At 32.9% G+C, this 27,508-nt stretch overlaps 1 protein-coding gene across 8 annotated transcripts in view; it reads right to left on the bottom strand.

Moving 5' to 3' along the window:
- CNKSR2 (connector enhancer of kinase suppressor of Ras 2) overlaps positions 1-27,508 on the bottom strand; it is a 282,653-nt gene that overhangs the window by 205,636 nt on the left and 49,509 nt on the right. For all 8 annotated transcript variants that reach the window (XM_054472203.2, XM_054472202.2, XM_054472204.2 and 5 more), the window contains exons 2-4: positions 23,967-24,130; positions 17,439-17,641; positions 9,463-9,550 (exon numbers count right to left, since the gene is read on the bottom strand). In XM_054472203.2, the coding sequence (XP_054328178.1) occupies positions 9,463-9,550; positions 17,439-17,641; positions 23,967-24,130 (455 nt within the window). The remainder of the gene's footprint in view (positions 1-9,462; positions 9,551-17,438; positions 17,642-23,966; positions 24,131-27,508) is intronic.

Raw genomic sequence — 27,508 nt, 5'->3', positions numbered from 1 at the left:
AATTTTGACTTATTTTATAAGTTTGATTTGTGCTCACTTGTCCTAATTACTTGATTCTGACCAGTTCTTCAACCTGCCACTGTCATTTACAATTTCAATCCATTATTTTACTTGTGTTAGGGCCTAATTTTATTTGAATTACCTATCTGATGTTGGTGGTCATTCTGACCCAACCTAAGCAGACTGGGATGTTAAAAACTACTTCTTCAGCAGAAGCGAAATGTCTTAATAAATCAGTGCCTATAACCATTAGGTTGGTGCAAAAGTATTCGTGTTTTTTGCCATTAAAAGTAATATTAATATTATGACATATGACAAAAATGGTAATTCAGAGAGTAGGAAGATAATGAAAGTACAAGACATAATAAGCATTAAAAGTAATGGCAAAAACTATGATTACTTTTGCACCAACCTAATAGTAACTATAATTTATTTGGTTTGCTGCTTTCATCTTATGTAGGTATGAAAATCTATGTCATGTAATTCATGTATGGTACAATATGATATAATAAATGCTTAAAACATTACTAATGATTATTATTGCTTCTTGTTTTACTAACCTTAGTGCCTTCCCCTGTCTACTACCACCACATCACTTTCTAGCATTGGTTCTCTCTTTCTTATTACAAGTGTGCAATAACCACTTTTTAATTAATAACTTATATTTGATGTTTCAAAGAACAAGCCTAATCCTTTTGGATATGTATTTACTACAGAGGGACTATAACCCACTAATAACTACAGTTATAAACTGAAAACTAACCAGACTCCTTTATAAATGTATAGGCTCTGGGCTGTTATCACCTATAAATAATTGAACCTCCTGATCCACACTTCTCAATTATTCAGCCTGTAGTAAAGTCTAAAGAATCTGCATTTTTAGCATGCCTCCTTAGATGAATCATGGTCCATGGAAACATGGTCCAGTGTTTCCTTTGGGAAACACTGTTCTTAATTACATGCATTTTTTCCCACCTCGTATTTGTCTCCTTCTAAAGTATGAGTATAGCACAATTGCTATCAACTTTGGCTTCATATTTGAATCACTTGAGGCATCACTTCAAAATACTGATGCCAAACCCCACCACAAAGAGTCTAATTTAATGGGTCCTGGATGGGGTTCAGGCATCAGTGCTTTGGAACAGCTCTTTACTTGATTCTAAACTCCTAAAGTTTCTAAATTTCTGTAATCATTTTTGGTGAACTTTTAAGGGAAAAATAATTATATCATTCTTTCAACAGACACTTATTTGCCAGGCACTGGAGACACAGAAGAGCATGGGGACTACTCTTGCTTCCAAGTCTGTCACAGCAAATCTTTTCTTAAATGAACTATTACTGTTGGCTTGGTTCTTTAAAAACAATAGTCACAGTATATCACAAATGGTAGCATATCAGGGACTCTCCTCTGAAGTTTATTTTATCACTCATGAGGGTCAAAAATAGCCTAACCCACCTTTCTTTTTTTTTTTTTTTTTTTTTTTTTTGAGACGGAGTCTCGCTCTTTCACCCAGGTGGGACTGCAGTGGCGTGATCTCAGCTCACTGCAAGCTCCGCCTTCCGGGTTCACGCTATTCTGACTCAGCCTCCCAAGTAGCTGGGACTACAGGCGCCCGCCACTGCGCCCAGCTAATGTTTTGTATTTTTAGTAGAGACGGGGTTTCACCGTGGTCTCAGTCTCCTGACCTCGTGATCCGCCCACCTCGGCCTCCCAAAGTGCTGGGATTACAGGCGTAAGCCACCGCGCCCAGCCCTAACCCACCTTTCTACATCTGTATCCCTATATGTAGTACAGGAATAAAGGTAAAAGTTACCTCTTCTTAGGGTCTTTGTGAGAAAACTATAAAAGCCTCTTCAAAGGTGAACTGCATAATAGGACTCAAATACAGTAATTCAGAGAGGAGAAAGATAATGAAAGTACAAGACATAATAAGCAATAAAATTTTGAGAACATGATATTCACAACTGTAAAGATGAGCATGTGCAAACTGTAAAGATGAGCATGTATAGTCTAGTAATTACACTCCTAGTAATTACACTTAAATGTAGGTATATACCCAAATGTCCATGATCAGAAGAACGGATAATCATATTGGGGTATGCACATAATGCACAGAATTCAATATTATATGCAGTTTAAATGAATGAACTACAGCTACAGAGGAAAACATGCATGAATTCAGAAATACATAAATTGAAAAAAGTAAGAAACAGAGTGACAGCATTGTTACAAGCTCAAAGACAAGCATAATCAAATGATACATTTAGAGAAGTATACAAAACTATTTTAAGAAAAAATAAAATGATAAACACCTTGAGGAGGCAAGCTGATGAAATGGGGGAGGAGCTCAAAAGTAACAAAAAAAAAAGCTGAAACAATATTGGTAATGCTGTAGTTATTTAATTAGAGGGCAGACTCATGAGTATTTATTATTATTCTTCATTACATACATATATGCATTCTTTTGCATGTATGTATGTTTCATAAATTTCAAAATGTAATACAGTGAAGAAAGAAGATGTCTGAGAAATAGGATCTACCATTTGCTATCTAAAAGGAATTGATGAGTTTAGTACACCCTCATCTATTCTCCTTCTGATATTATTGATGGTGATAATATCTTTAAAAGTGCTTTGGCAGGGTGACTGATAACATGCAATATAGTTTTGGTTTATAAAAGAATAAACCTATGAAAACAATCTATTTCAGCATCCATATTAATATGATACACAGTAAGTCTTTAAGTTTTTGCTCACAAGCCAGGCCAGTATCAGAAAGCTGCAGGAATAATAAATTATTATGCCCCACTCTTCTAGAGTCCTTTGCTAAGTATTAGTATGCAATGATGTCATCACTCTTATCTCTTTATTCTGAGCCTTCAAAAATATGCAGCTGCCAAAAATTAGGTATTTAATATCATGAATGAGAATTTCTTGTATGTGTATTTATATCTATTTTGATAATATTCTCATACACACACCTTTGAGAAGATACAGGTGCACATACATAACATACCTTCAGTTTTGAAAACAATATATTTTTAGTTTTTACATTTTTTTTTCAGAAAAAAAGTCTTCAAGTTATCTGGGTATTATTTCTGATAGTTTTATATCTAACTTCTGACTTACTATATTAGCATTATACGGAAAATTTGAAAAGATATTGCATCTTCATAATTAAAGTAAAAGGCTGAAGAAAAATTAAAGGATAAAGTATAATTGAACTGAATTAAAAGTATTATTTGTTTAAACAGAAAGGAAATGAAAAAATACTGTTGGTATGAATGTAAATTTGTAGAGCCATTATGGAAAACAGAATGTATATTTCACAAAAATAGAACTACCATATGATCCAGCAATCCCACTACTAGGTATTTATCCAATGGAAAGGAAATCGGTATGTCCAAGAGATATCAGCATCTCTATGTTTATTACAGCACTATTCATAACAGCCAAGATAAGGAATCCACCTAAATGTTAATCAACAGATGAATGGATGAAGAAAACGTGGTATATGTACACAATGGAATACTATTCAGCCATAAAAAGAATTAAATCCTATAATTCACAGCAACATGGATGAGTCTAAAGGATATTATGTTAAGTGAAATGAGTCAGGCACAGAAAGATAAATATTACATGTTTTCACTCGTATGCGAAAGCTAAAAAAATTGAGCTCATAGAAGTAGAGAGTAGACTGTGGTTATTAGAGGTTGGGAAGGGTAGGAGAGAGGAGGGGATAGGGAGAGATTAGTTAATAGATACAAAATTACAGCTAGACGGGAGGAAAAAATTCAAGTGTTCTATAGCACTGTAGGATGAATATAGTTACCAATAATTTATTGCATATTTTCAAAAAGCTGGAGAAGAGGATTTTGAATGTTCCCACCCTAAAGAAATGATAAATATTTGAGATGATGGATATGCTAACTACCCTGATTTGATCATTACAGACTGTATACATGTACTGAAATATGACTCTGTACTCCATAAATATATATAATTATGTGTCAACTAAAAATAAAAAAGTGAAAAGATTCACCTTTTATGTTGCCTTAATTGAGTATGCTAATATAATCCATATCATTTTAAAAATGCATATAAAGCTTGTCCTGTTTTTTGGTCTGAAATGTCCCAGTTTCAATCTCAAGAGCCCCAACATAATTTTCAGGTCACCTAGAACGTCTGATTCAGGAAGGTTTAAACACTAACTCTGACTACATAGTAAAAGTAGTATTGATTTATTTTTTTTTTTGTTAGCAGTAAAGCTTATTAAGCATCTTTATTTCTTTTCTTTTTTTTTTCTTTTCTTTTATTATTATTATACTTTAGGTTTTATGGTACATGTGCGCAATGTGCAGGTAAGTTACATATGTATACATGTGCCATGCTGGTGCGCTGCACCCACCAACTCGTCATCTAGCATTAGGTATATCTCCCAATGCTATCGCTCTCCCCTCCCCCCACCCCACAACAGTCCCCGAAGTGTGATGTTCCCCTTCCTGTGTCCATGTGTTCTCATTGTTCAAAAAGTAGTATTTAAAGTTGTGTTTTAAACGTCTGTGAGACCATACTGGACAGGCTTTTCATATGCTTTCAACGCTTACCATATGAACGATAGAATATGTACCTTGCCTACTCCAGCATAATTTATATCCCCATTTTACATCTTTACGTGTATTTACTACTTGAACTTGAATATGTGAATAGAGATGATACATTCCTGGGTAATCAAAATTAATTTTTGTATTACATTTGAACATGAATGTTTCAACATATCTTGCAGAAAATGAAGCACAGTAATGAATTTGCATTAAAATCTAAAGAACCATTGTGGAAGTCAGTGTGGCAATTCCTCAGGGATCTAGAACTAGAAATACCATTTGACCCAGCCATCCCATTACTGGGCATACACCCAAAGGATTATAAATCATGCTGCTATAAAGACACATGCACACGTATGTTTATTGAGGCACTATTCACAATAGCAAAGACTTGGAACCAACCCAAATGTCCAACAATGATAGACTGGATTAAGAAAATGTGGCACATATACACCATGGAATACTATGCAGCCATAAAAAATGATGAGTTCATGTCCTTTGTAGGGACATGGATGAAATTGGAAATCATCATTCTCAGTAAACTATCGCAAGAACAAAAAACCAAACACCGCATATTCTCACTCATAGGTGGGAATTGAACAATGAGAACACATGGACACAGGAAGGGGAACATCACATTATGGGGACTGCTGTGGGGTGGGGGGAGGGGGGAGGCATAGCTTTAGGAGATATACCTAATGCTAAATGACGAGTTAATGGGTGCAGCACACCAGCATGGCACATGTATATATATGTAACTAACCTGCACATTGTGCACATGTACCCTAAAACTTAAAGTATAATAATAATAATAATAACAAAAGAACATTCTGAATTATACTAAAATCCTTTTGTTAAAAAAAAAATCACTCATTTTAGAAACAAGATCTTTCTTCATTGCCACTCAATACCAAAAGTAAGCAGAGAATCACTTCTTGAAATTTTCTGTGGAGCAAGAAACTAGCTGAGTTTAGCATTTCCAAAGGCTCTTTTGCTACACAAAATAACTCGAGTGGCCATTTATTAAGCTCCCACTATATGCCAGATGGTGGGCTAAATCAGTTTCTAATCTTCACAACAGCCCAACAATAATCTAAAAATGGTAGGGATCCACTTTTACAGAAAAAGAAAAATAATATCAGAGATATGAAGTAATTTGTCCAAGTTTATACTGTTTGTTGAAAAGCAAAGCCAGGATGATGAACTTGGATCTACCTCATGTCAAAGCCCACTACATTATTTTGCCATAAATTGTGAAAGTAAATGATATGAAATGTCAACTAAGAAGGTAAATGAAGTACTATTCATATACATGAATGTAATCAAGTAAAATATAATATCTATAATCAATAAATCTACAGGCTAAATTTCCTTGAATAAATCCTTAATGAAACTAAAATTACTTCTGGGCTATTCATTTTAACAAAATTTTGTAATCTTTCTAAACAGTATTTACAAATTTGTGCTCTAAGCATTTAAAACACAAATCCCAATTCAATAAGTCCCAAAAACTCATTTTCTCAAGTATTTACCTTGAGCAATTAACAACTTAAGATAAAACAGATAAAATGGTTATATTACATTTGAGCAGGAATACATTTAAAAAGGGCTATATACTCAATATGCTCATTTATATCTTTATTTTAAGATGCAGATTTAGAGGATGTTTCATAAATTATTTACTTTTATTTTCTGTATTTAAAATAATATAAAGGTAACACAAGTGAATAGAAAGCACATACACATAATTTAAAGGAGGCTGTCCATCAAAAATAAACATTTTTAATACTGATGTTTAAAGAATATTTGTCCATTTATTTGAATAAAGGTTTAGAAAATAAAATACATCTGACAGGTAAATATGGAACAAAGTAAAACAAAAGAACTGTCAGAAAGTCAGAATAACAACTTAAGTAAAGACATTTATTACAGGAAAGACCAAAGCAACAGCACTAATTGGTTTCTATGTAATTAGGATTGGATTATTGTAAATATTCTTCCTTATAGTTTTCTGTAAAATGTTTTTAACACTATTCAGACAACCAGCGATAACCAAGAACATGTAAAATGGATCTAAGAAGGTTAGAAATGAACAGACCCATAAGCAAGCAGAGATTTTTAATAAATACAGTTTAGAGAGGACCAGTTCAGGTAAAAAGCATATCGTCAAAACATGAGTTTTAAGAGGAATTTTTCACTCTGTATTTAACATTTCAAAATCTGATTTAAAATGTTCTTCAACATGTTTGAATTTTTCCCTCAGCACCTAATTCAGATTTCATTGTAAATGCTGCTCATGAAAACTAACACCAAATGGAGAAAAAAAAATCTCTGACATTTATTTTTCAAAACAAAGTTCCTATTTTACTTCCTTTTATCAAGTCTCTTTATTCCTTACCCATTTTTGTAAATAATATTATTTTCATCTTTGTTTTTCACTTTACACTCATCAGCTATTTTTATTTTATTTTACTTTTTTTAACTTTTATTTTAGGTTCAGAGGTACATGTGCAGGTTTGTTATATAAGTAAACTGGGTATCATGGGGTTTGCTGTAAAGATTTTATCACATAAGTAATGAGCATAGTACCCGAAAGGTAGTTTTTCGATCCTCACCCTCCTCCCACCCTTCATCCTCGAGTAGGCCCCAGTACCTGTTGTTCCCTTGTGTCCATGTATACTCAGTGTTTAGCTCCCACTTATAAGTGAGAAGATATGGTATTTGGTTTTCTGTTCCTGTGTTAAGTTTGCTTAGGATAATGACCTCCAAGCTCCATCCGTGTTGCTGCAAAGGACATGATCTCATTCTTTTTTATAGCTGCACAGTATTCCATGATGTATACATACATTTTCTTAATCTAGTCTACTACTGATGGGCATTTATGTTGATTCTAAGTCTTAACTATTTTTAAATAAATCTCATTTGGTTCTTAGAAAAACTTTAGAGGTAGAGGTGATTATTTCTGCTTACAGATGGCGAAAGCAATGACATGGTTTGTCCAATGTGGAATCATCATGAAAAAACAGGGCTGAGTCTCAAATCGTCCAAGATTACAACCTTGCCCCATGTATTTTAACCTTCACCAAAGTTTCATCTTGCAAACCAACACTTTTGTGCTTATTTCTTAACTAGTGACAATCTAATTCATCATTTTTGTGTTTGAAGTGGAGAACATAAAAATGGTACAGTAGAATAATTTTAGGTTAAGCTGATATCCATTAAGGAAGGCATCATGGCAATTATTTCAATGCTGACAAGTAGTGTGTGGGTACCTGTCTCATAGTTCTGATTCAGTTGCTGACAGTGTTCTAAATGAAGCTTCAGTTCTTTGTGAGAATGCTATTTAAGATTTTAAAACCAGTTTCTCTTTTTTTTTTTTTTCCAGAAGTGTCATTATAACCAATCTTATGTGATGAGGAAAGTGTTGGGGAGGGGGGTGGAAATCTCTTTAAAAGGCTTCAAATACAATGATCCAAACCCATCACAACTGGGAATAAGTAAAATAAATATATTAGATTAAATAAATTCCTGCAAATGGAGGTTTTCAAAAGAAACTGACATAAACTTTCTCCTCTAATTTTAGTATTATTTTAAATGTAAGTGGCCAATATCAAGAAGCACTTTCCTTTTACTTCATAGTAGCACCACTTTGTGTTAGGAAGGGGAAAAAAGCCATTTGTGACAGTTTATTTTTAGATATTGATTATCTCATCTTGCTGCAAAGGGAATAAAAATAATTAAAGCTGAAAGAAAAATAATTTGAAGCACAGCATATTTCAAAGCATAATCATCATCATAACTGTTCAGAAGAGATTTCTTGAAAGCCTGGTAATAAATGGATGCCCCAGATTTTTTTAAAAGTCTACACCTTGCTTATTCAAATTGGCCTCTTTTACTGGCAGCTTAAGTTTAATTCCTGTCTTCAGATACTTCATACAATTCCAATCAAATGCAGTGATTAGTATGTATATAATGGCTGAATTAGATGATTAGATGAACATTAACTGTTTGTAAGCTATGTAATTTATTTTAAAGTATAATTTAAGTATTTGTCTAAGCTGTGTTCCTTTGGCAAACTTAAAGAGGTATTTCTTCAATGTACTTAACATTCTTTTTTGTTTTTTGATAACTCAAATTCATTTTAGAAAATAAAAATTCATTTGGAAAATAGAGAAAAGTCAAGTCTAAATAAAATCACCCATAGTTTCACCATAAAGAAATAAACACTTAACTATTTTATTTCATTATTTTACCTATTAATCCTTATTCTTCTTGCTACTACTGGTAGCAAGAGACCACAGTGCCCAGAAAAACTTGGTACTGAAAAGAGATATCATCACGTAATAGTAGAAAAAGAACAGATTATTTAAGAGATAATTTACAAGCACTAATATATCATGCCTATAATTACATTTCCTCTAAAAGATATGTTTGGATATGGGATATGTTCCAGTCAATTCACCCAAGTCTCTTCCATTTCTCCTTGCCTTATACCGGACTTAATTCAAACATTTATATTAGCTGCTGGACCCTGAAGGCATCTGGTTTGGGGATCCCTGGCTTAGATAATATTCGAAGTGGAAAATCAGTTCAGGTAATTAGATCACTGTTAAAAGCTATTAGGCACATTTGTTTGTATGTGTACAGGTCAGGTTCCTTTTATACCTTCTGGTAAGTTAACTGAGCTATATGCATAGTCTCCCAATAAATAATTACACATTTCATTTCTTTAGAATGGTTTGTCTTTGAGAAACTTCTAAACCAGTATCTTACAAACTCTTGGTACATAGGATACTTCCCATTGTTGGAATATGAAGTTGCTAATAAATTAACAGAAAGAAAGTTTGTCAGCTAATACCTGTTGCACAATTGTTGTTAACTCCAGGCAGAGTTGTATGACATTATTTCTTGTAACTGAATAGTCTGTCACAGCAGCAAATGGTGACCTATAAAGGGAAATGGAAAATTGTGATTACTAGTAACAGCTTTTGAAAAGTCCCAAAATATAGTAGCCTAAAATGAGTTTTTCAATAATATGAAATAAATTGTTCTGAAATTTCCATATTGCTAAAAATATTCAGGACTTATTTTAAGGAAAGATTAGAAAGAAATGATTGGAAGAAAATTAAATTCAGGAAATATAATGTTTGCTTTCTACCAATTTTCTCTCTTTTTAAAGTTCTTAACTATTTAAGTTCTTTGGTTCTTACAAGGTATCTTCACTACATCTAAAACAAAAAAAGAATACTTTAGGCAAAGATAACATGTTAGTTTATTTTCAAAAGAACCTAAGATTCTGAGTACAGTATCTACTTAGAATATTCACAATTAAGAGCTAGTAATAACAACTGCTAAGGTTTACTGAGGGCTCACTATGTGCCAGTTACTATTCTAAATGCTTTACATGTATTAGGTAATTTAATCTTCACAATCATTATGAGATAGGCACTATTATTATTCTCATTTTACAGATGAGAAGCATAAGGTAGAGAAAGATTAAGTGACTTATCTAAGGTCACACAACTAGTAAGTGGTGGACCTGTATACTGATGTATCTTCAAGTGTTTGAAGCAACTCATTTAGTCATGTGTCTAATTCTTTTTACACATGGTTAGATTTAGTTTGGTAATATTTTGTTGAGGGTTTTAACATCTAAGTTCCTGAGAAATATTGGTCTGTAGTTGTTTTTTTTTGGGGGGGGGGTTATATCAGGACAATGATTGCCTCAAAAAATGATATAGGAAAAGTTCCTGCCTTTATTTTCTGGAAGAGACGGTGTAGAAATGGTGTTTCTTCTTCAAATATATAAAATTCACCAATGAAATCATTTGAGCCTGCAGATTTTTTCCACACCCTGAGGCGTTTCTAGGTAATATTCACTTTCATCAATAGTTATAGGATTATTCAGAGTACCTGTTTCATTTTGGGTTATGTTTTAGTACTATTTCTCAAGGAATTGGACCATTTCATCTGAGCTGCCAAATTTATGTGTGAAGTTATCTGTAATATTCGTTTATTAACCTTTACATTTTGATTGACTTCTCTATTGTTTTTCAATTTTGCTAATTTCTGCTCTTATCATTAAGAGGATCTTATTGCTCTGTACTTATTTTGTTCTTATTTTTCTATTTTCTTGAGATGGGAACTTAAATGATTGATTTGAGATCTTTTCTGACATAAAGCATTCAGTGCTTCTGATATATTTACTATATATATTTCTGATATCTTTTGAATATATATATTTCTGATATATATAAACATTCAGTGCTATACACTTCCTTTTCAGCACTGCTTTAGCTGTGTGCCACAAATTATGATTTGGTCTTTTTTTCATTCTGTTCAATGTATTACTTTTTATTTTCCATGAGACTTGACCGTTGGATTACTTATAAGTGTGCTGTATGAGTTACTAGTTTCATTTTATTATCTGATTTCAATTCTTTGAAACTTGTTGAATTTTGTTTTATGATACAGATATGGTCTATCTTGGTGAATGTTCAATGGGTACTTGAAAAGAATTTTTATTCTCCTGTTGTTGGATGAAGTGCTCTAAAAATGTCAATTACATCCTGTTGTTAGGTGGTGGTGCGCAGCTTTTCTAATCTTACTGACTTTGTTTAATTTTATCTATTCTTGAGAAAGAGGAAATGAAGTCTACAACTGTAGATTTGTCTGTTTCCTCTTTCATTCTGTCAGTTTTTGCTTCATGCACTTTAAAGCTCTGTTGTTTGATATACACATTTTACCAGTGATTTCTGTTTCTTCTTTTTTGATTTACCTACTTATATGCTCATCTGTTACGTTTTGGTGGGCTTTGTTTTTTATCAGTATGTTCATATGTTGTTCATATATGAATATTACACATTACACATTAGCCCTCTGCTTTTCATATCTGTTTGTTGCAAATATTTTTCCCAGCTTGTCATTTGTCTTATACTTTATTACGTTTTTCTTTTTTATGTAGTCAACAGTACATTCCTTTGTATTTTATTCCATTTTAAAAATACTAAGAAAGTCTTTCCACATCTAGAAATCATTTTTGCCTATATTTTTTCTAGTTTTCTTGTAAATTTATATTTTCTTCTTAGATATCTGATATATCTAAAATTTATTTTAGTGAAGAAAAATAGATAGTGCTCTATTATTATTTATTTTCCAAAGGCTTAACCAACTGCCCCACTACAACTTATCAAATGGCCCTTTCTTTTTCTAGTGGTTTTAACATATTGTTTTCTAAATGATTCTATATATGGTCATGTGCTGCATAAAATGACGTTTTGGTTAACAACAGACCACATATACCACAGTGGTCCCATAAGATTATAATACTGTATTCTTACTGTACCTTTTCTGGGTTTAGATATGGAACAAATACTTACCATTCTGTTACAATTTCCTATAGTATTCAGTACAGTCACATGCTGTACAGGTTTGTAGCCTAGAAGCAACAGGCTATACCATATAGTTTAGGTGTGTAGTAGGCTGTATCATCTAGGTTATGTATGCACACTCTATGATGTTTGCACAACAACAAAATTGCCAAACCTTATCATTAGCAATGCATGACTATACCACAGTGTATTATAGGCTCTCTTTCATGAACTTATCTATTCCTACTCCAAAACCCAGTATATTTTTTCAAGATAATTTACTTAAATAAAAGGAGACCTAAGAATTTAAAAACCTGAATTAGAAAAAAATGTGATTAATCAAAATAGTTAAAAAAAATTAACCTCTTTAGTTGTAAGCAGAAATCAACTTTTAAAAATCCACCCTGATGGAAGTTTTCTAACACTGGATTGTAAAGGTGGTTGTAGAGGTGTTATCGAAATTTACTAAAACCCATCAAACTGTATACTTAAAATAGGTTAATTTATAGAATATAAATTAGGCCTCAATAAAAATATTTTTTAATGGAAAATATAAGCACTTGTAGGAGAATATCATTAATTTAAAAAAAATTACTTTGGGAGGCCGAGGCAGGTGGATCACGAGGTCAGGAGTTCAAGACCAGCCTGGCCAAGATGGTGAAACCCCGTCTCTTCTAAAAATACAAAAATTAGCTGGGCATGGTGCTGGGTGCCTGTAATCCCAGCTACTCAGGAGACTGAGGCAGGAGAATCGCTTGAACCTGGGCGGCAGAGGTTGCAGTGAGCCGAGATCATGCCACTGCACTCCAGGCTGGGCGACAGAGTGAGACTCTGTCTCAAAAAAAAAAAAAAAAAAAAAAAAAAATTACGTAGAGACCATTTTTGCTGCATTGAAGCATAAAAACTGGCATTTTAAACTAGGAATTCAAAAATGCTTCTGGCATGATTAGAAAAGAGTTTCAATTCCTAGGTTTGAAAAGGTCAGAGTCTGTTTACAAAAATCTTAAAATTTCATTAAGAAGTGATGAGGTGATGCACAGCATGTTGGTTTTGTTTTGTTTTGTTTTACCATAACTACTTAAAAGAATCTCACTTGATTTTCAAATATGGAAAAGAAAAAATCTATTTGATCACTAAATGCATATAGCAAACTGAATTCCAAGGCATGTTTTCCACTTTCCTGACCATTCATATTTTAAGTAGGACAAGCTTCTCACTCAAGATTAAATTTCAAGAAAAAATGAAAAGAAAAATCTAAGCACATACCAAGGAAAACAGATTTTATTTTGTAGTGATTTAGAATTACCCTAAAGTTTTTATCTTAGAGGCAAATCATATACAACTGTACTAACAGCCATTCTTAGCCAGCAGATTTTAAGGTTTGGTATGATGATTTGGGCTGTATCTACACATAAATAAGGGTAAAAGGTCAGGTGGGGCTCCAATCTTTGTGGGTTACCAAAGATTATCACTCACTCATGACTTAATGATCATCTATGAGAGTAAAAACGATAGATCTCTGTAGAATAACTGAACATGATCAGCATGCATACACATACACACACATACAAAAACAAAAACAAAATCAAAAACAAAAATAAAGAAACTGTTCTTCAGTCTGAAGAAACCCTCAAGTAGAGTTCAGGGTACTTACAAGAAGAACACAATAACTCTAATTAAAGGAAATTAAATTCATAGCAAGAAAGCTTTTTGATGCCAGAAAGAGAAAAAAAGATAAAATCCTTGGATCATCGATAAGTGGCTGTTACAGGAATTATTCTATTTAAATCTTTTAAAAATTAAGTGACTGTACTCCTTAAATCATCATATAGATAATACGATGCTTATATTTCTCTCTGGTGCAAAAGTTTAAGACCCTATAAGAAATTATTCTTTGTACATTATATCTAAACAAAAGGATTACATTTATAAAAAGGTTATTAACAATTCAGAAATCCTAAACAAATTAGAAACTAATAAGGAAAGCTAAGAGGTTAATAAGGAAAATCTGGAATGCCTTACTATTTCTTAGGTTGGCACTGCTGAAACCTTAGGGTAGTCTATGAATAATGGTAGTGCTAATGTCACTGCTCTTCCCTGGAATAATTAGTGCTAAGTGAGAAACAATGAGCACATGAGCGAAAATAAGACCAAACAATGAATCACGTTATCTGGTAGCGTCTGATATGGTTTTCTTGGTCTCTGTAATACTTTTCCTGGTATAAAATTAATTTGTCCTTTAGTTTCTCATCATGGAAGAAGAAATTAGTTTAACAATTTTCTTACATAAGACAAAAAATTTCAGAGAAATCTTAACAAAAATTCCCTAGTACCTTAAACTCTTATGCCTTAAATACGTAAAAGGTTTTCAATGATATCAAGAGATCTCATTGATCCCATCAAAACAGGATGGCCTTAAAAAGGTATTTTATAAACTATCAGAATTGGGTATTACTGGTAAAAATGCAGGAAAAAAACTTTTACTATGAAAGGCAAAATAAACTTTGTTTAATAATAATTTTGAACATTTTTACTAATGTTACTATACAACGTAACACTTGTAGTGATCTGTAAACTTCTGAGTATAGATCAATTTGGCAAAGCCACAGAAAACTGCAAGAAATGAGGTGTCAAAAACAGTAGGATGTAGGTTAAAAACAGACAAGTAAACCATGCGTTGAAAATAAACAGTAAAGCTACCAACTGTGATTCACCTCTGAGACTATTACTCTGGGAAAGTCTGGTGTTTCACTGAAATCAATATTTTAAATAGGAGAAAAAACGGAATTGTGTTAACCTTAGATTTTATCTTATTTAGGAAATGTAAGGAGCTGGTCTTTGAATGTGTATCTCATTTAAATGGAAGCTCCATTGAAATTGGAGTTTTTGTGAGTCATAAATATTATTTTCCTAGCACACTATTATGCCTTAAACATTTAAAGGTTTTGCAATGGTATCAAAAAATATTTCATTGATCCCTTTAAAATAGAATAATCTTGAAAGGTATTTTAGAAACAATTAGAATTAAATATTAATGTTAAAAATGAGAGAAAACAGTAAACTTTTACCATCAACAGTGAAATAAACATTTTCTATAAATGAAGTTCTATGTAGCAATTTCAGATACTGAGGCCCAAAACAGAAAAGTGGTAGTCTTATTTAGCTTTTGAAGAGAAATAGCAAAATGCAAATAAAGGTTTATATGCCACATCCCTTCCTCAAAATCCTCAAGAATTAGCACTCAAAACGAGGTGTAGCATGACAAAGGAACATGAAGGAAAAAATAACAGGACTTCAATGTCAGACAAAAATAGATTCAAAGTATAACTTTCATACTTGATGAATGATTTTAGGCAAGTTATTTCACATTTCATATGTAAAATGGAGATAATGATATCTGCTTTGTGAGAATTCAATGAGCTGAGAGTATATATATGTATGTATAAAGCATCTAGTTCAGCATCTAGAATAAAATTAAAGATTTTTTTTAACCTATTCTTTTTCTTTCTCCTCTTTCAAGTGACATAAAATAAAAACTGTAATAAACCCAAAACATATTGCTGTGGATACACGTTTTCTCCAAAATGTAATAAAAATTTTGTAATGCCATAAAACTTATAGCTGTTTAAAAATGAAAACAGGTGCTTATAACATCAAATTAATCCTATTTAACTGACAAAATTTTTAATTCTTCAACTAAAGTATTGTATATCGAAGGAATAAACTAAAGTTAAAGATCAAATGCTTGGCAGTATTCATTTGCAGGGTTCATTTTAAATCCCCCAAATTAAAGCAAATCTGCACTGACACACTGTGTATGTTTTTATGTGCTTTTGTAGGTGTATATGCACATATGTGTTTTGTAGGTGATTTGGCACTTACCAAAAGCATTTTATTACATAATGAAAGTAATACCACCATAAAAAATTGATACAATAAAATCTCAAGGACTACTATAGTGTGGGAAATGTGCAATTTTATAAATAGCCATATCTGTCATCAAGAAGTAAAAACATTCTCTATTCACTCTAACAATTTACCTATCCATCTAACAAATACTAGGGTAAAAAATATATAAATGAATTTACTAAATGCAGATATCAAGGCTGAGCAAATTTATAATTATAGGGAAAATGAGAGTAAAAGAAGATATAATTATGACCAAGGATGTGTTCTTTAAGCCTTCTGATTACTGTAAAGCCTACCAAAACAAATGTATTATATTAATAGTACTTAAGGACTAAGCCATATTTTACTTACTGACCATTCATAACTTTTGGAATGTATATATTTAAAATTCAATTAATTTAAACACTTGATAATGTGGTTTAGACAATTATGAAAATTAAATTTTAATAATGTTATAATGCAAAAGAAACATGTAGTCCATTAATTAATTATCAAAAAGCTAGTAATATACAGTGTTTCATATTTGGATTTAGTATCATCACTTTATACTATGTATAAGTATATATAAAATTAGACAATATAAAATTAAGGAAAATTATCTCAATCTTCACCTTAAAAATACAAAAGCTTTACTTTTAATATAAGGCCTCATGTTTTTAAAATGCCAAACTGTAATACTGGTGTGTGTGTGTGTGTGTGTGTGTGTGTGTGTGTGTAGGAACACATATGAATACCTTACTGACATTTATTCAAGAAAGAATTCTGGTAATGTATATTATCAGAGTTTCTTATAAAAGACAAAGAGCATTTTTTAAATTTGATTATTAAGCCATTAAATATAGTACATACCCCTTACCAAAAATTCCAAAACTGAAAGTAGAGAACTTGTTTAGTTTTTTAATAAACAGTTGTAATGTGCTTTATCATTATAATGTTTAATCACATACAGTATATAATTTAAATCTAACCTTTTCATTTCATATTACAAGACTTTTATACTATTTTATGTGTTCCAAAACAAATGAAAGTCACCTAAATTTAAAAAAGTCTGAAAGTGTGTTTATGATATCCAAAATAGTACAATGTAATTAATAACAGAGAATGAATGAAGCGAGGCCAAGGAGACATACAAGGCATGCTATGAAGGTGTCAGTGTCTAATTACCTATTTAAAACAGTTTATAGCATCCCAATGGTCATTTCCTTAAGTAAAACCAATTAATATGAATAAAGAACATCAGGACACAAAGCAGTATTATAATAAACAAAAATGTATAAATTTTATTATGACAGCCAAATAATGATTTTGCTTATAAAGCAGCAAGGTATTTTACAGTTGTCAGACTAATTATTGATTGGCTACTTAGTTGGACATCAAATTTTATAAAAGACTAATATCTATTTAATACCCCTATATTGTGGGAAATCATCATTAGACATTTATTACTTGGTACTCCTCTGCCTGTCTAATCCTTTCACAACAAAATGCAAAATAATGTTATATTCAAACTGGTGTCTGAGGAGAGGATACTTATGAAACATGTGGAAGACTTTACCTGTCCAACCAGGCAAGCAGACTCTTGGCTGCTCCAATCAGATCCACAACTGAGGTCAGAAAGTCGTTTGGCAATTTTCGGCTGGTCCTCCCATCATAATGGCCACTCCTTCTCCTTCCTGTTATAAAATTCTGTAGATTTTTGGCAGATGCATTCAACTTGTGAGAAAGGGTTTTTAGATTTTCTGTTTCCAAGCCATAATTCTGAATTATAAAAAAGAGAGAGAATATACTTAAAGTCAATTTTATTCATTCATGAAAATATTTACTGAATACTTTATTATGCACAGGCAATGGGGTAGCATTCGAGTTACAAATGAATAAGATAGGATTCCTGACCTAGCGGAGCCCACAGTTAAGTGACTATTTGGGAAGATGTCATATAAAGAAATTATAATAAAATGTGTTAAGTACTAATATGAACGTGGAAAGATAAGGGCATTGTATCTTAGAACTATGCTACCCAAGATAGCAAGATTGTAAGAAATAATATATTTGTTTTTTAAAACCAAAACCTAAGTTTATTTACTTGTGAAATTAATTATTATCAACAATTATTTTTGAGTAGATATTCTATTAACAATACACATGGTCAGGAATGTAGGTACTAGGAATAATTCTGCTTCCCCAAAGTTAGGAAAATAAACACAACCAACAATAATAAAATGAAAAAGCAAGAAATAAATCAGGTAAATAAATCAGATAAAAAATACATACTCTACATAATGATGCATAAGAACTTTCTTTTATAATACGGTATCAGGAAAAACTCTGCTTCCTCAGGAGAACTAATACACTTTCTCCTTTTTGTAATACAAATTATGAAACTAAAATTATGTTTGTTTTTGTCCTGGCTGTATTAGCTCACAACTAAATATGAAGCACACCAAAAGCAATCATAGTGACTTTTTGGTAAGTGTATTTGTTTTCTTCTTTTCTTTGTTCTCACATTTCAACTAATATTTGTTAATTCATCCTAAATATCTTATCTATTATACCTTATAGCAGAAATGGGTTATATGAATAAGTGTAATAAGCCTTTTTACTATCTTCAAATAGAGAAAGATTGTAGGATCCCTTCAAACTTTGGGGAAAGTTTTCATAAGTTACAATTAAAATGTAAAGCAGCTAATTGTGTGTTGTAAAACACCCCTTAAAAAGGCTGGTTAATATTATCCAAGGATAACCTTGATTAAAACACTTAGCAGCATGCACATTACTGTTGTGTGTAAAGTTAAAATTATTACCACCTTACTGAAAATGGCAAAACCCAAAGAATGTAAGAATTTGCTGGGGCCTGGGAGGCTAAGTTTGACTTACCTTTTCACAGTTGGGGAAACTGAGATATGGGAAGATTTCTTTTTTAACAGTTTGCTTAAAAAACTCAGTACTTAGACTAGACAGAGTTCAGAATGGAACTACAAGTCACTAGGCCATCTGTGAGCAGATATGTCTACCACATTCCTTAGCATCAATATTCTACTATTCTCAGAAACATGGTAACGATAATTAAGTCAAAGTGGAAGATGAAGGGTGAAAAAGGAAAGTAAGTCATATAATGAATTAAGCTATGTTATTAAGTCAACAATCACTGGGTACCTACTTTGTATATAACATTTAGGTGTCTTTTTTTCCTATGGCAATTTAAAACAAGAGAAAACTTAGTGGAGACGAAATGAGGGGAGAGGAAGGTTTTGATGCCTAAACATTAAATACCAAGTTATGTATGTTACCACTACAGATTTAATCGTGATAAAAGCCTGCTTGTCTTTTGCTGAGAATTTACATATTTATTAAAAGAACACTTTCTTCTAAAGTTATAAATTTGTTTCCTAAAATAACATAGTATTAATATGTTAAGTATTTTCACTGCTTAATTTGAACTGTAATATTCTTTTCTCATGTTAAAAGACTTGGCTTGGGCAAATAAAACATTCTATTCAAATTCTATTGCATCTGAGAATGGATTATTTGTGAAATGTGGAAGAGTTTGTCCAGCCGGTCCCTACAGTATGAAAGAAATCCTCTTATGTTTATAAAAGATGCTCTCTAATGACTAGATAAGAACAATTTATAACTATACAAACTAACTGTAAATGATACTTCTTCTGTAAATGTAATTGTAAATGAAAATACTGAAAAGTATTTTCAGAAGTTTTCCCTGTGTTAAAGCATTTTCCTAAAGTAAAAAATGATTGCATTTTTCATTTTTGTGTATAAATGAGTTTAATAAGAAAACATTTGTTTGCCAACAAATTACAGTAATTTCTTAGAGAAGTTCAAATTATAACAATGTATTAGAGAGAAGCCTACTCAATCAACTTGGTAACTGATATTTCACTCTGTAGCCATTAGCCTCCATAAAAGATTATTTTAAATTGTTTCTCTCTGTATAACACTAGCATCTCAAACGATTTATTAGGAAAGGTAAAATAATATTAATCTTCTTATAAATAAAAATCCAAAGGCAAAGTAAAAACATTCCAGAGTCTTCAAAATTTAAGAAACTAAAATTATTATTTTTCATATGACTCAAGAATTAGGGAATATAATGATTATCTGGACAAAACCTGGAAGGATACTCTCAGAGGTTCTAACTTGGAAACCTCCTAAAAATATATTATGCAGAATAGAGGTGAAAAATGTGGAGGACAGAGAAATGCAGAGGCAAAAAGAATCTTTAAAAGATATGTAGCAGAGGATGGGGAAGGAAATTCTTAAAACTTGTTCTAGTTAATGAACATAACTACACTGATAATCCAAACACATGTTTTAAAAATTTAGAAGAGTATAATAGGTTAGAAGCTCATCTGTATGTAACCAGATTCATGTGCTACTATTTTAACAAAAGAGATTAATTGATCTCTCAAGTTAACTTTTTAATTTTTAAAAGTTATTTTATTTTATTTTATTTTTTTGATACAGGATCTCGTTCTGTCACCCAGGCTGGAGTGCAGTGGCATTATCACAGCTCACTGCAGCCTGGACTTCCTGGGTTCAAGCGATCCTTCCACCTCAGCCTTCTAAGTACCTGGTACTACAGGTGTATGCCAGCACACCTGGATAATTTTTAAATTTTTTGTAGAGATGTGGTCTTGCTACATTTCCCAGGCTGGTCTTGAACTCCTAGGCTCAAGTATTCTGCCCTCCTCAGGCTCCCAAAGTGCTGGAATTACAGGCATGCCACCATGCCCAGCCTCAGGTTAATTTTTATCATTACAATTCTCAATTACTACCAATACAGATACCTTCTGGCTATTTCTTTCATGTAACTGGATGGTTTGTTGTGACATGGTAAGTCACCAGTAAATCACACACCCTTACCTACCATTTAAAGAACTGACAAGTAAATCAAGCACCTTTTGCTTTAGGCCAGGGGTAAGGAGGGCACTGCCTCAACTTTTTAAAAATGCAGGTTTATTCACCACAGATTTGCTTTTTATTGGATATGCATAGCAAAACTTGGTATTACTATTAGTATAAAAAGGACTACCTCAAGAAAACAAAAACTTAGACATGAAATGTACTTAGCTGCTGTGTTTGTCATATACGTTACTTATTTGTTCATATACTTGGCCATCACCATGTGCCAGAACCAGTAATGACTTAGAACTGATTCAACACAGCCATTTAAGTCTTAATGAATTCATGCTAAGTTCGTATCAGCCTTCTCTTTCAATCATATGCATGCAAAAGCATTTGAAAGAAATAAAGAAATGTATTTAACATTTTAGAAAAATAATGTCAGCTATATCCTCACTAGTGGCAAATTTTCACTAACCACTTAACTAGAAATACTTAATATTGGCACCACAGATTTTACAATGTCAATGCCATTTTATTCAGAGTTCTTAATTTAAATGCATCGTGTAGCAGGTTTTTAGCTTTATAATACATTGCTTTATAAACATGAGTGAGTCCTAAAAGGCTTGCTTTAATGAATTTTTTTTGGAAAATAAATTATTTTAAGATGAATGAACCAAGCAATTATGTTGCAAAGAAACAAATAACAGCAATTGCAAACATCAAATCTTTCATGCAAAATGCCTGAAATTATAAGTACATCAAAAAAGAAATGAAAACTGTTCTTATCCTGTCATAAATGATTTATTTACGGTTCCTAATAAAAAGTGTATTGTCAGAACACAAATTAAGGACCATACGTTAAGCTATATATATATATATTTTTATTTACGTTTTTACTCTTTCAGTTAATATTCTTTGCTCTCTATTGAAGCATACTAAATTATAGCTTAAGAGCTTGAAATATTATTACACCTCCAAATCATGAACAGCTTACTTCTTTCTAGAATAACACGATGCAAACAATATATCTGATGCTTAATAAATGTATGTTGCATGAATAAACAAGTGACTAAATAAACCTTTGATTCTCATCAGCTGCCATAAACATTTATTCACATAAGGAATAACTTCAAGACAAGGTAGACGAAAATATAGTATAGCTTAAAGAAACAAAAGGAATCTGCTAATTTTTCTATGTCTTCCTTATATGAGGAACAGAAACTTCAAAGTCAAAGGCTGTGTAGGTAAGAGAAAAATTATGCTTCTCTGAAGAAAGACAGAGAGTTTAATTCAGTAAGATAACATTAATTTAACATCTTTTATGAGCTAAGCACTGGGCAGAAAGCTGAATAAAAAATATGAACTAAACAAAGGTGTCTTCCTTTGAGGAGCCCAACATGAATTAAAGGATAAAATAACCTAAGCAAAGAATTGTAATACAAGGTGTTAAGTTACTTTTTTTCTCATAACTTCCCATTCTGCACAAGCTAAATGAAAATTCTCAATTTTCTCTGAATATTCCATATTCTTTCACAATTCTGTCTTTACACATGATATTTCTTCCGCTTAGATAACTTTTCTCCAACTTTTTGTCTGGCAAACATCCCATCATCCTGCAAGACCAAATGCATATCTTACCTACACTTCCTGAATCCCTCAGAATGGTTCATTTCCTTCTACACTCCCCTGGAATTTCCTTTAAATCTAGAGTTCATGTCCTTTGTAGGGACATGGATGAAATTGGAAATCATCATTCTCAGTAAACTATCGCAAGGACAAAAAACCAAACACCGCATGTTCTCACTCATTGGTGGGAATTGAACAATGAGAACACATGGACACAGGAAGGGGAACATCACACTCTGGGGACTGTTGTGGGGTGGGGGGAGCGGGGAGGGATAGCATTAGGTGATATACCTAATGCCAAATGACGAGTTAATGGGTGCAGCACACCAGCATGGCACATGTATACATATGTAACTAACCTGCACATTGTGCACATGTACCCTAAAACTTAAAGTATAATAATAATAAAATAAAAAAAAAATAAAGAAAAAAAATCTATGTTGTCTTCTGATGGCTATTGTCTTTCTTAATGGACTGTATATATTTCAGGAGTACAGACTGTGTCTTTTTCATCTTTGCATTCCCCGTGATAGCACTGTTTGAGCATGAATACGTAACTGTTGAAAAAGAAATGAATATAGTAGACACAAAGAAAATGTAGAAAGGCCAGTAAAGATCAGAGAGACAAGACTTAGCAGGGTAAACGGAAATTCAAAGAGCAGTTGGGGACAGAGGGGAAGGAGGTAAAGATACAGTCCCAATAGCACAACTTCTTGGACTAGTCAACTCAGCTTGTTGATAAGGAATCTCACCTCCTGATTTCATAATGGTATGTAGAAGAAAATTAGAATTCACTACCCAGAAATTTGCTCTATATTCCCCAGAAAGCATCTGTTGCATAAACTGAAATACATCTATATTTCTGACTTGTTGATGTATATCCACTACATTAGGAAGGGGTAAGAAGGAAATTTAACATTTGACCTCTTTGGGGACTGTGACTAAGGAAATGCTGAATAAACAGAAAAAAAAATTGGTGTTTAAATTTATTTTCCACGTTAACTTCCAGAAGAGCTCAATCACATAATGAAGTATCCAAATGACATGACTTAAACCTGGTGCTTAAACCCAGAACTGTACAGGGATTAAAGCTCAGCATCTGAAAGGATTCACCACAGCTACATGGTTCAAACTTAGAAGTGGTCTAGACATCTATTTCTGATGCCATGCTTTTAAGTAGGTTTAGGTCAGCAGAGCCTTGTTCATGGGTCAAACTTCAAACGTTTAGACTGTGTGTATGTAACACTGTCAATCAATATTCTTTCCTTTCTCAACTGGCAGTGTGAGAGCCTAGCACATGAGTGGTTCATCTATGAAGAGCCCTGCTTATGAGACATACACTCTGGACTCAAGGTTCTGATATACCCAAGTCTTACTGTTATAAAAGATGTTACAGACAGGGAACTGTTATGTGGCACTAATATAACAAATTTAATGAAGGAAGAAAATATCCTTCCTTAATAAGGTCCAGTTGGTTGAGAATCAGGGTTTTTTTCTTCTATTTGCATTTCAATTATCAAAAGAAGAGAAGAAAAAAGGGAAAAGCAACAAAAGAAGAAAAAGAGAAGTTTCCCTCTTCACCAGTTTTATTCCTTACCAATGCACACAGAAGGTCAACTGCTTCCAAGATCAGTTCCTGATGGCCAATGCGGCTGACCCCCAGATCTTCTAGCTCCTGATGTGTAATGCGCAGCAGCTGGTCACCACTGATCTTCTCCCTCTCGAAGTTCTTAATATACTGCTGCAAACAGTCATCAAGACCTACAAAATAGAAGTATGAAAGACCAGAATGAAAACATGGTCAAACCAAATAAATGTGAAGGGTGGGTTAGAAGCAAGCATTAGTGCTACCATGTCACAAATTAGGTCCATTTTAACTCTGAACTAGCCAAATCCTTCGCCCTTTCTTAACCTACATATGGGCTACAGTGAAAAAGAAAATCACTTCATCATACTCATAGTTGTCAGGTACCTAGTTGAATTTTCCTCAGCACGTACTGGAAATCTTTATCTTTCTTCTGTGCAGTTCTCCTTGCTGACTATTTCATAAAGTGTGCCAACAGGCAGGTTCCCCTATTTTCAAATTTCTCTGCATCACATTCTTACTTTCTTACTTAAACCCCACTTCAGAGGAAGAGGTATCCTTCCTATTTAAAGCTAATCTATCTTTCTGTACTCTGTAGTCCCATCTTCTGCCACCTTAACACGACTTCAATAACTAAAAAATAAAATTATCTCTTTGTTTCAACTATTGCCTATTGACTCATTCTATGTTCAAATCTCTGCCATCTTAAAACAAAACACAAAATCCTTTCTTTGATTCGTCGATCATGTGTGCTCCCCACCAGTCTGTCACCCTCTTTGGATTAAAGCCCTTACCCTTATTTCCTCACCTGTGATGTGCTCCTTAATCCATTATCATTTGGATTTTACTCAAATCTAAAAGTAGAAATCAGGATTACCCGGGGCAATTCATAAGTGATTGGCTAGGCTATAGATTGAGTCGGTTTCAATCACCTGTGAAGGGGCCTGATACAAATGATGAACTGGACTAATAAAACTAATGCTCTAGAAATTTAAGTAAAGAATACCAAGAAAATAAGGCAATCAGCTGAAACTAAGAGGTCCTCGTTACGTCAAGGAGGGAGACCAGAGACTCTAAGGGGCTACATTCCAGCTGAAGTTATGGAGGAGCAGAAATTATAAGAGAATAGAAAAAACAGAGATGAAATTAGAAAAGATGTGCAGAAGGAAGTCAAGTTTCCAAACAGAGATTATGTAGCCATTGAGAAAGAAAATGAGTCAGTCCTAAAGGCAGTGTGATTCCTGACAGGGTCTAGTATAAGGCCACAGATGTCTTTACTATAGTCTCAAACTTCCTTAAAGTAACTAGAATTACTTTGTAGCCTCCCTATACAATCTTCTTTTTCTTTCATTCTCCATTAATATGTGTGTACTGATGAGGGCTGAAATGTTCTCACTGGATATAGCAACATGAAAGTCACTAGTGACATTCCTGAGAGTTGTTTTCACAGTGATGGCAATAAGCCAGCACCGAATGAGTTGAGGAGTCTTCAAAGCAGTCAGGCTACGTAAGAGAAGAGAAAAATAAGAGGATATCTAGAGAATATGGGATTGAGAGAGAGAGTTTGTTTTTCTTTCTTAAAGTTGTTAGAGACTTGAAGATACTTAAATGTGGATAAGAACTGTATATCTCTATTGAAAAAGGAGGGAAGGAGGAGAAGATGGGTGTAGATGCAGGTAGATTTATAGCCTGTGAGTAAGATGAGGGACTCCCTGCCTAATAACTATAAGACAACATTATGGATCTGTGTGAGAGTTCACTGAGATATTTGTAAATAAAATAAACATGTAAATTGATACTATTACAAATATGTGCTGAATACCTAAATGGAGTTGGTAGTAATTACAGTGTCACAGAGCTAAACAGGATTTATATTTTAAAAGGAAGACTCTAAAGTCAGGAACAAGGGGAAAAATGAAGGAATTATTTGTCAGACACTGCAGTGAATGCTGGAGATAAAAGGGTAAATAAGACACAGACCTCAAGGAATGCAGTACTTGTATTAGGTATTATTTGTGACCTAGAGATGACTTAAAGTATACAAGAGGATTTCATAGGTTATATCCAAATACCATATTATTTTATATAAAGGACATGAGCATTTGCAGAGTTTGGTATCTGTGGGGGTTCCTGGAACCAATCTCCCTCAACTATATAGGATGAAAGGTATAGTGGTCCATACAAACTTGAGGGTTGGCCAGACAAAGGGGCATCTAAGAATGAAAACAAAAATGGATCAGAGAGGACAAGGTAATAATAAGGAAGGCATGACAGACAAGTGCTAAATGCAGCACAGCATTCTAGTAAGACAAGGACTAAAGCACTCTGAGAATTAAGAGATTATCAATGATTTTAGCCAGAACAGTATTAGAATAATGCAAAGAGAAGCCAGACAGACTACGGGATTGAGCAGTGACTGGGAAATGAGAAAGTGAAGGCCTTGCATGTAGAATATTCCTTTAGAAGATTATAGGATAATGGTGAGGATGGGAAGTAAACAGAGAGATGCCAAATTGTGTCAAAGAGACTGCTGTCATACCAATTTCAGAAGTGAAGAAACTAAAGCTCAGTGAGATTAGGTAATTCTCTAAGTGTACACAGTAAGTAACTGACAGGCAAACCAATAATTAAAACCTGGTCCCAGAGGATCCAAAATCTAACCTAATTTGACTATATCAGACCATCTCAAGACTGAAAAAACACATCTCAACAATAAAGTGGATTCATACCCTTGCAAAAATAAATGGGTAAAGGGAGATAGAAACATACAGTTATTAAAATGAAAAAGAAGAATAGCATACAACAGTGGCTAATGAAATCACATTCTTCTAGACCTACCAGAAAAAAAAATTAAAACTACCAAGGACTAAAGTCCATGCTAGCATACTCGATGAATTCAATACTGTGTAGAGTACCCAGATGGCATTCAATCTGAAGTTGCATTTGAAGGAATGAAAGGGGAAACATTGCAAATAGTTTTTAGATACCACTGAAATCAATATAATACATGTTGACCTGAGAAACCCCTGTTCTTTATGTTCTTCAAAGGCATCCTTAACAGTCATCCTCCTACAAGCAAGTAGTCGCTCTATAACAAGTAGTATATGATTTGTTTTCACAAGGATTCTCAAGAAAACCAAATAAAATTTTAAAAGGAAGGATAATTTTCTTCTGGGACTGTTCTCATTTACTCTGTCCTAACTTATTTTGAAAAAGGCTACACTTTCGACAGTTTTATATCAATTCTATATAGAAGAATTGATACTGAATAATAGTAATACCTTCTATTATTTATGAACTGTATATCATTATCTTGATTTTACAGATAGGAAAATTTAAATTTAGGGACCATGCCTGGGATCCCACAGTTTATAAATGGTAAGGCAAGGTCTAAACCCAAGTCCATTTGACTCTAAATCCATACTCTTAAAGACTATGCAGAATTAGGAGTGAGGGAGGAATGGAAAGGATGGTTTCCAAACCTCTAGACTGTTTGTTTGTACCATACCAAAAGTCATTATACCGAAAATGTTTTTCTATTTTCCATTAAAACT

Source organism: Pongo pygmaeus, chromosome X (genome assembly GCF_028885625.2).
Source record: "Pongo pygmaeus isolate AG05252 chromosome X, NHGRI_mPonPyg2-v2.0_pri, whole genome shotgun sequence".
In the NCBI taxonomy this organism is placed as follows: domain Eukaryota; kingdom Metazoa; phylum Chordata; class Mammalia; order Primates; family Hominidae; genus Pongo; species Pongo pygmaeus.
This window is presented reverse-complemented; position numbering and strand designations above follow the sequence as displayed.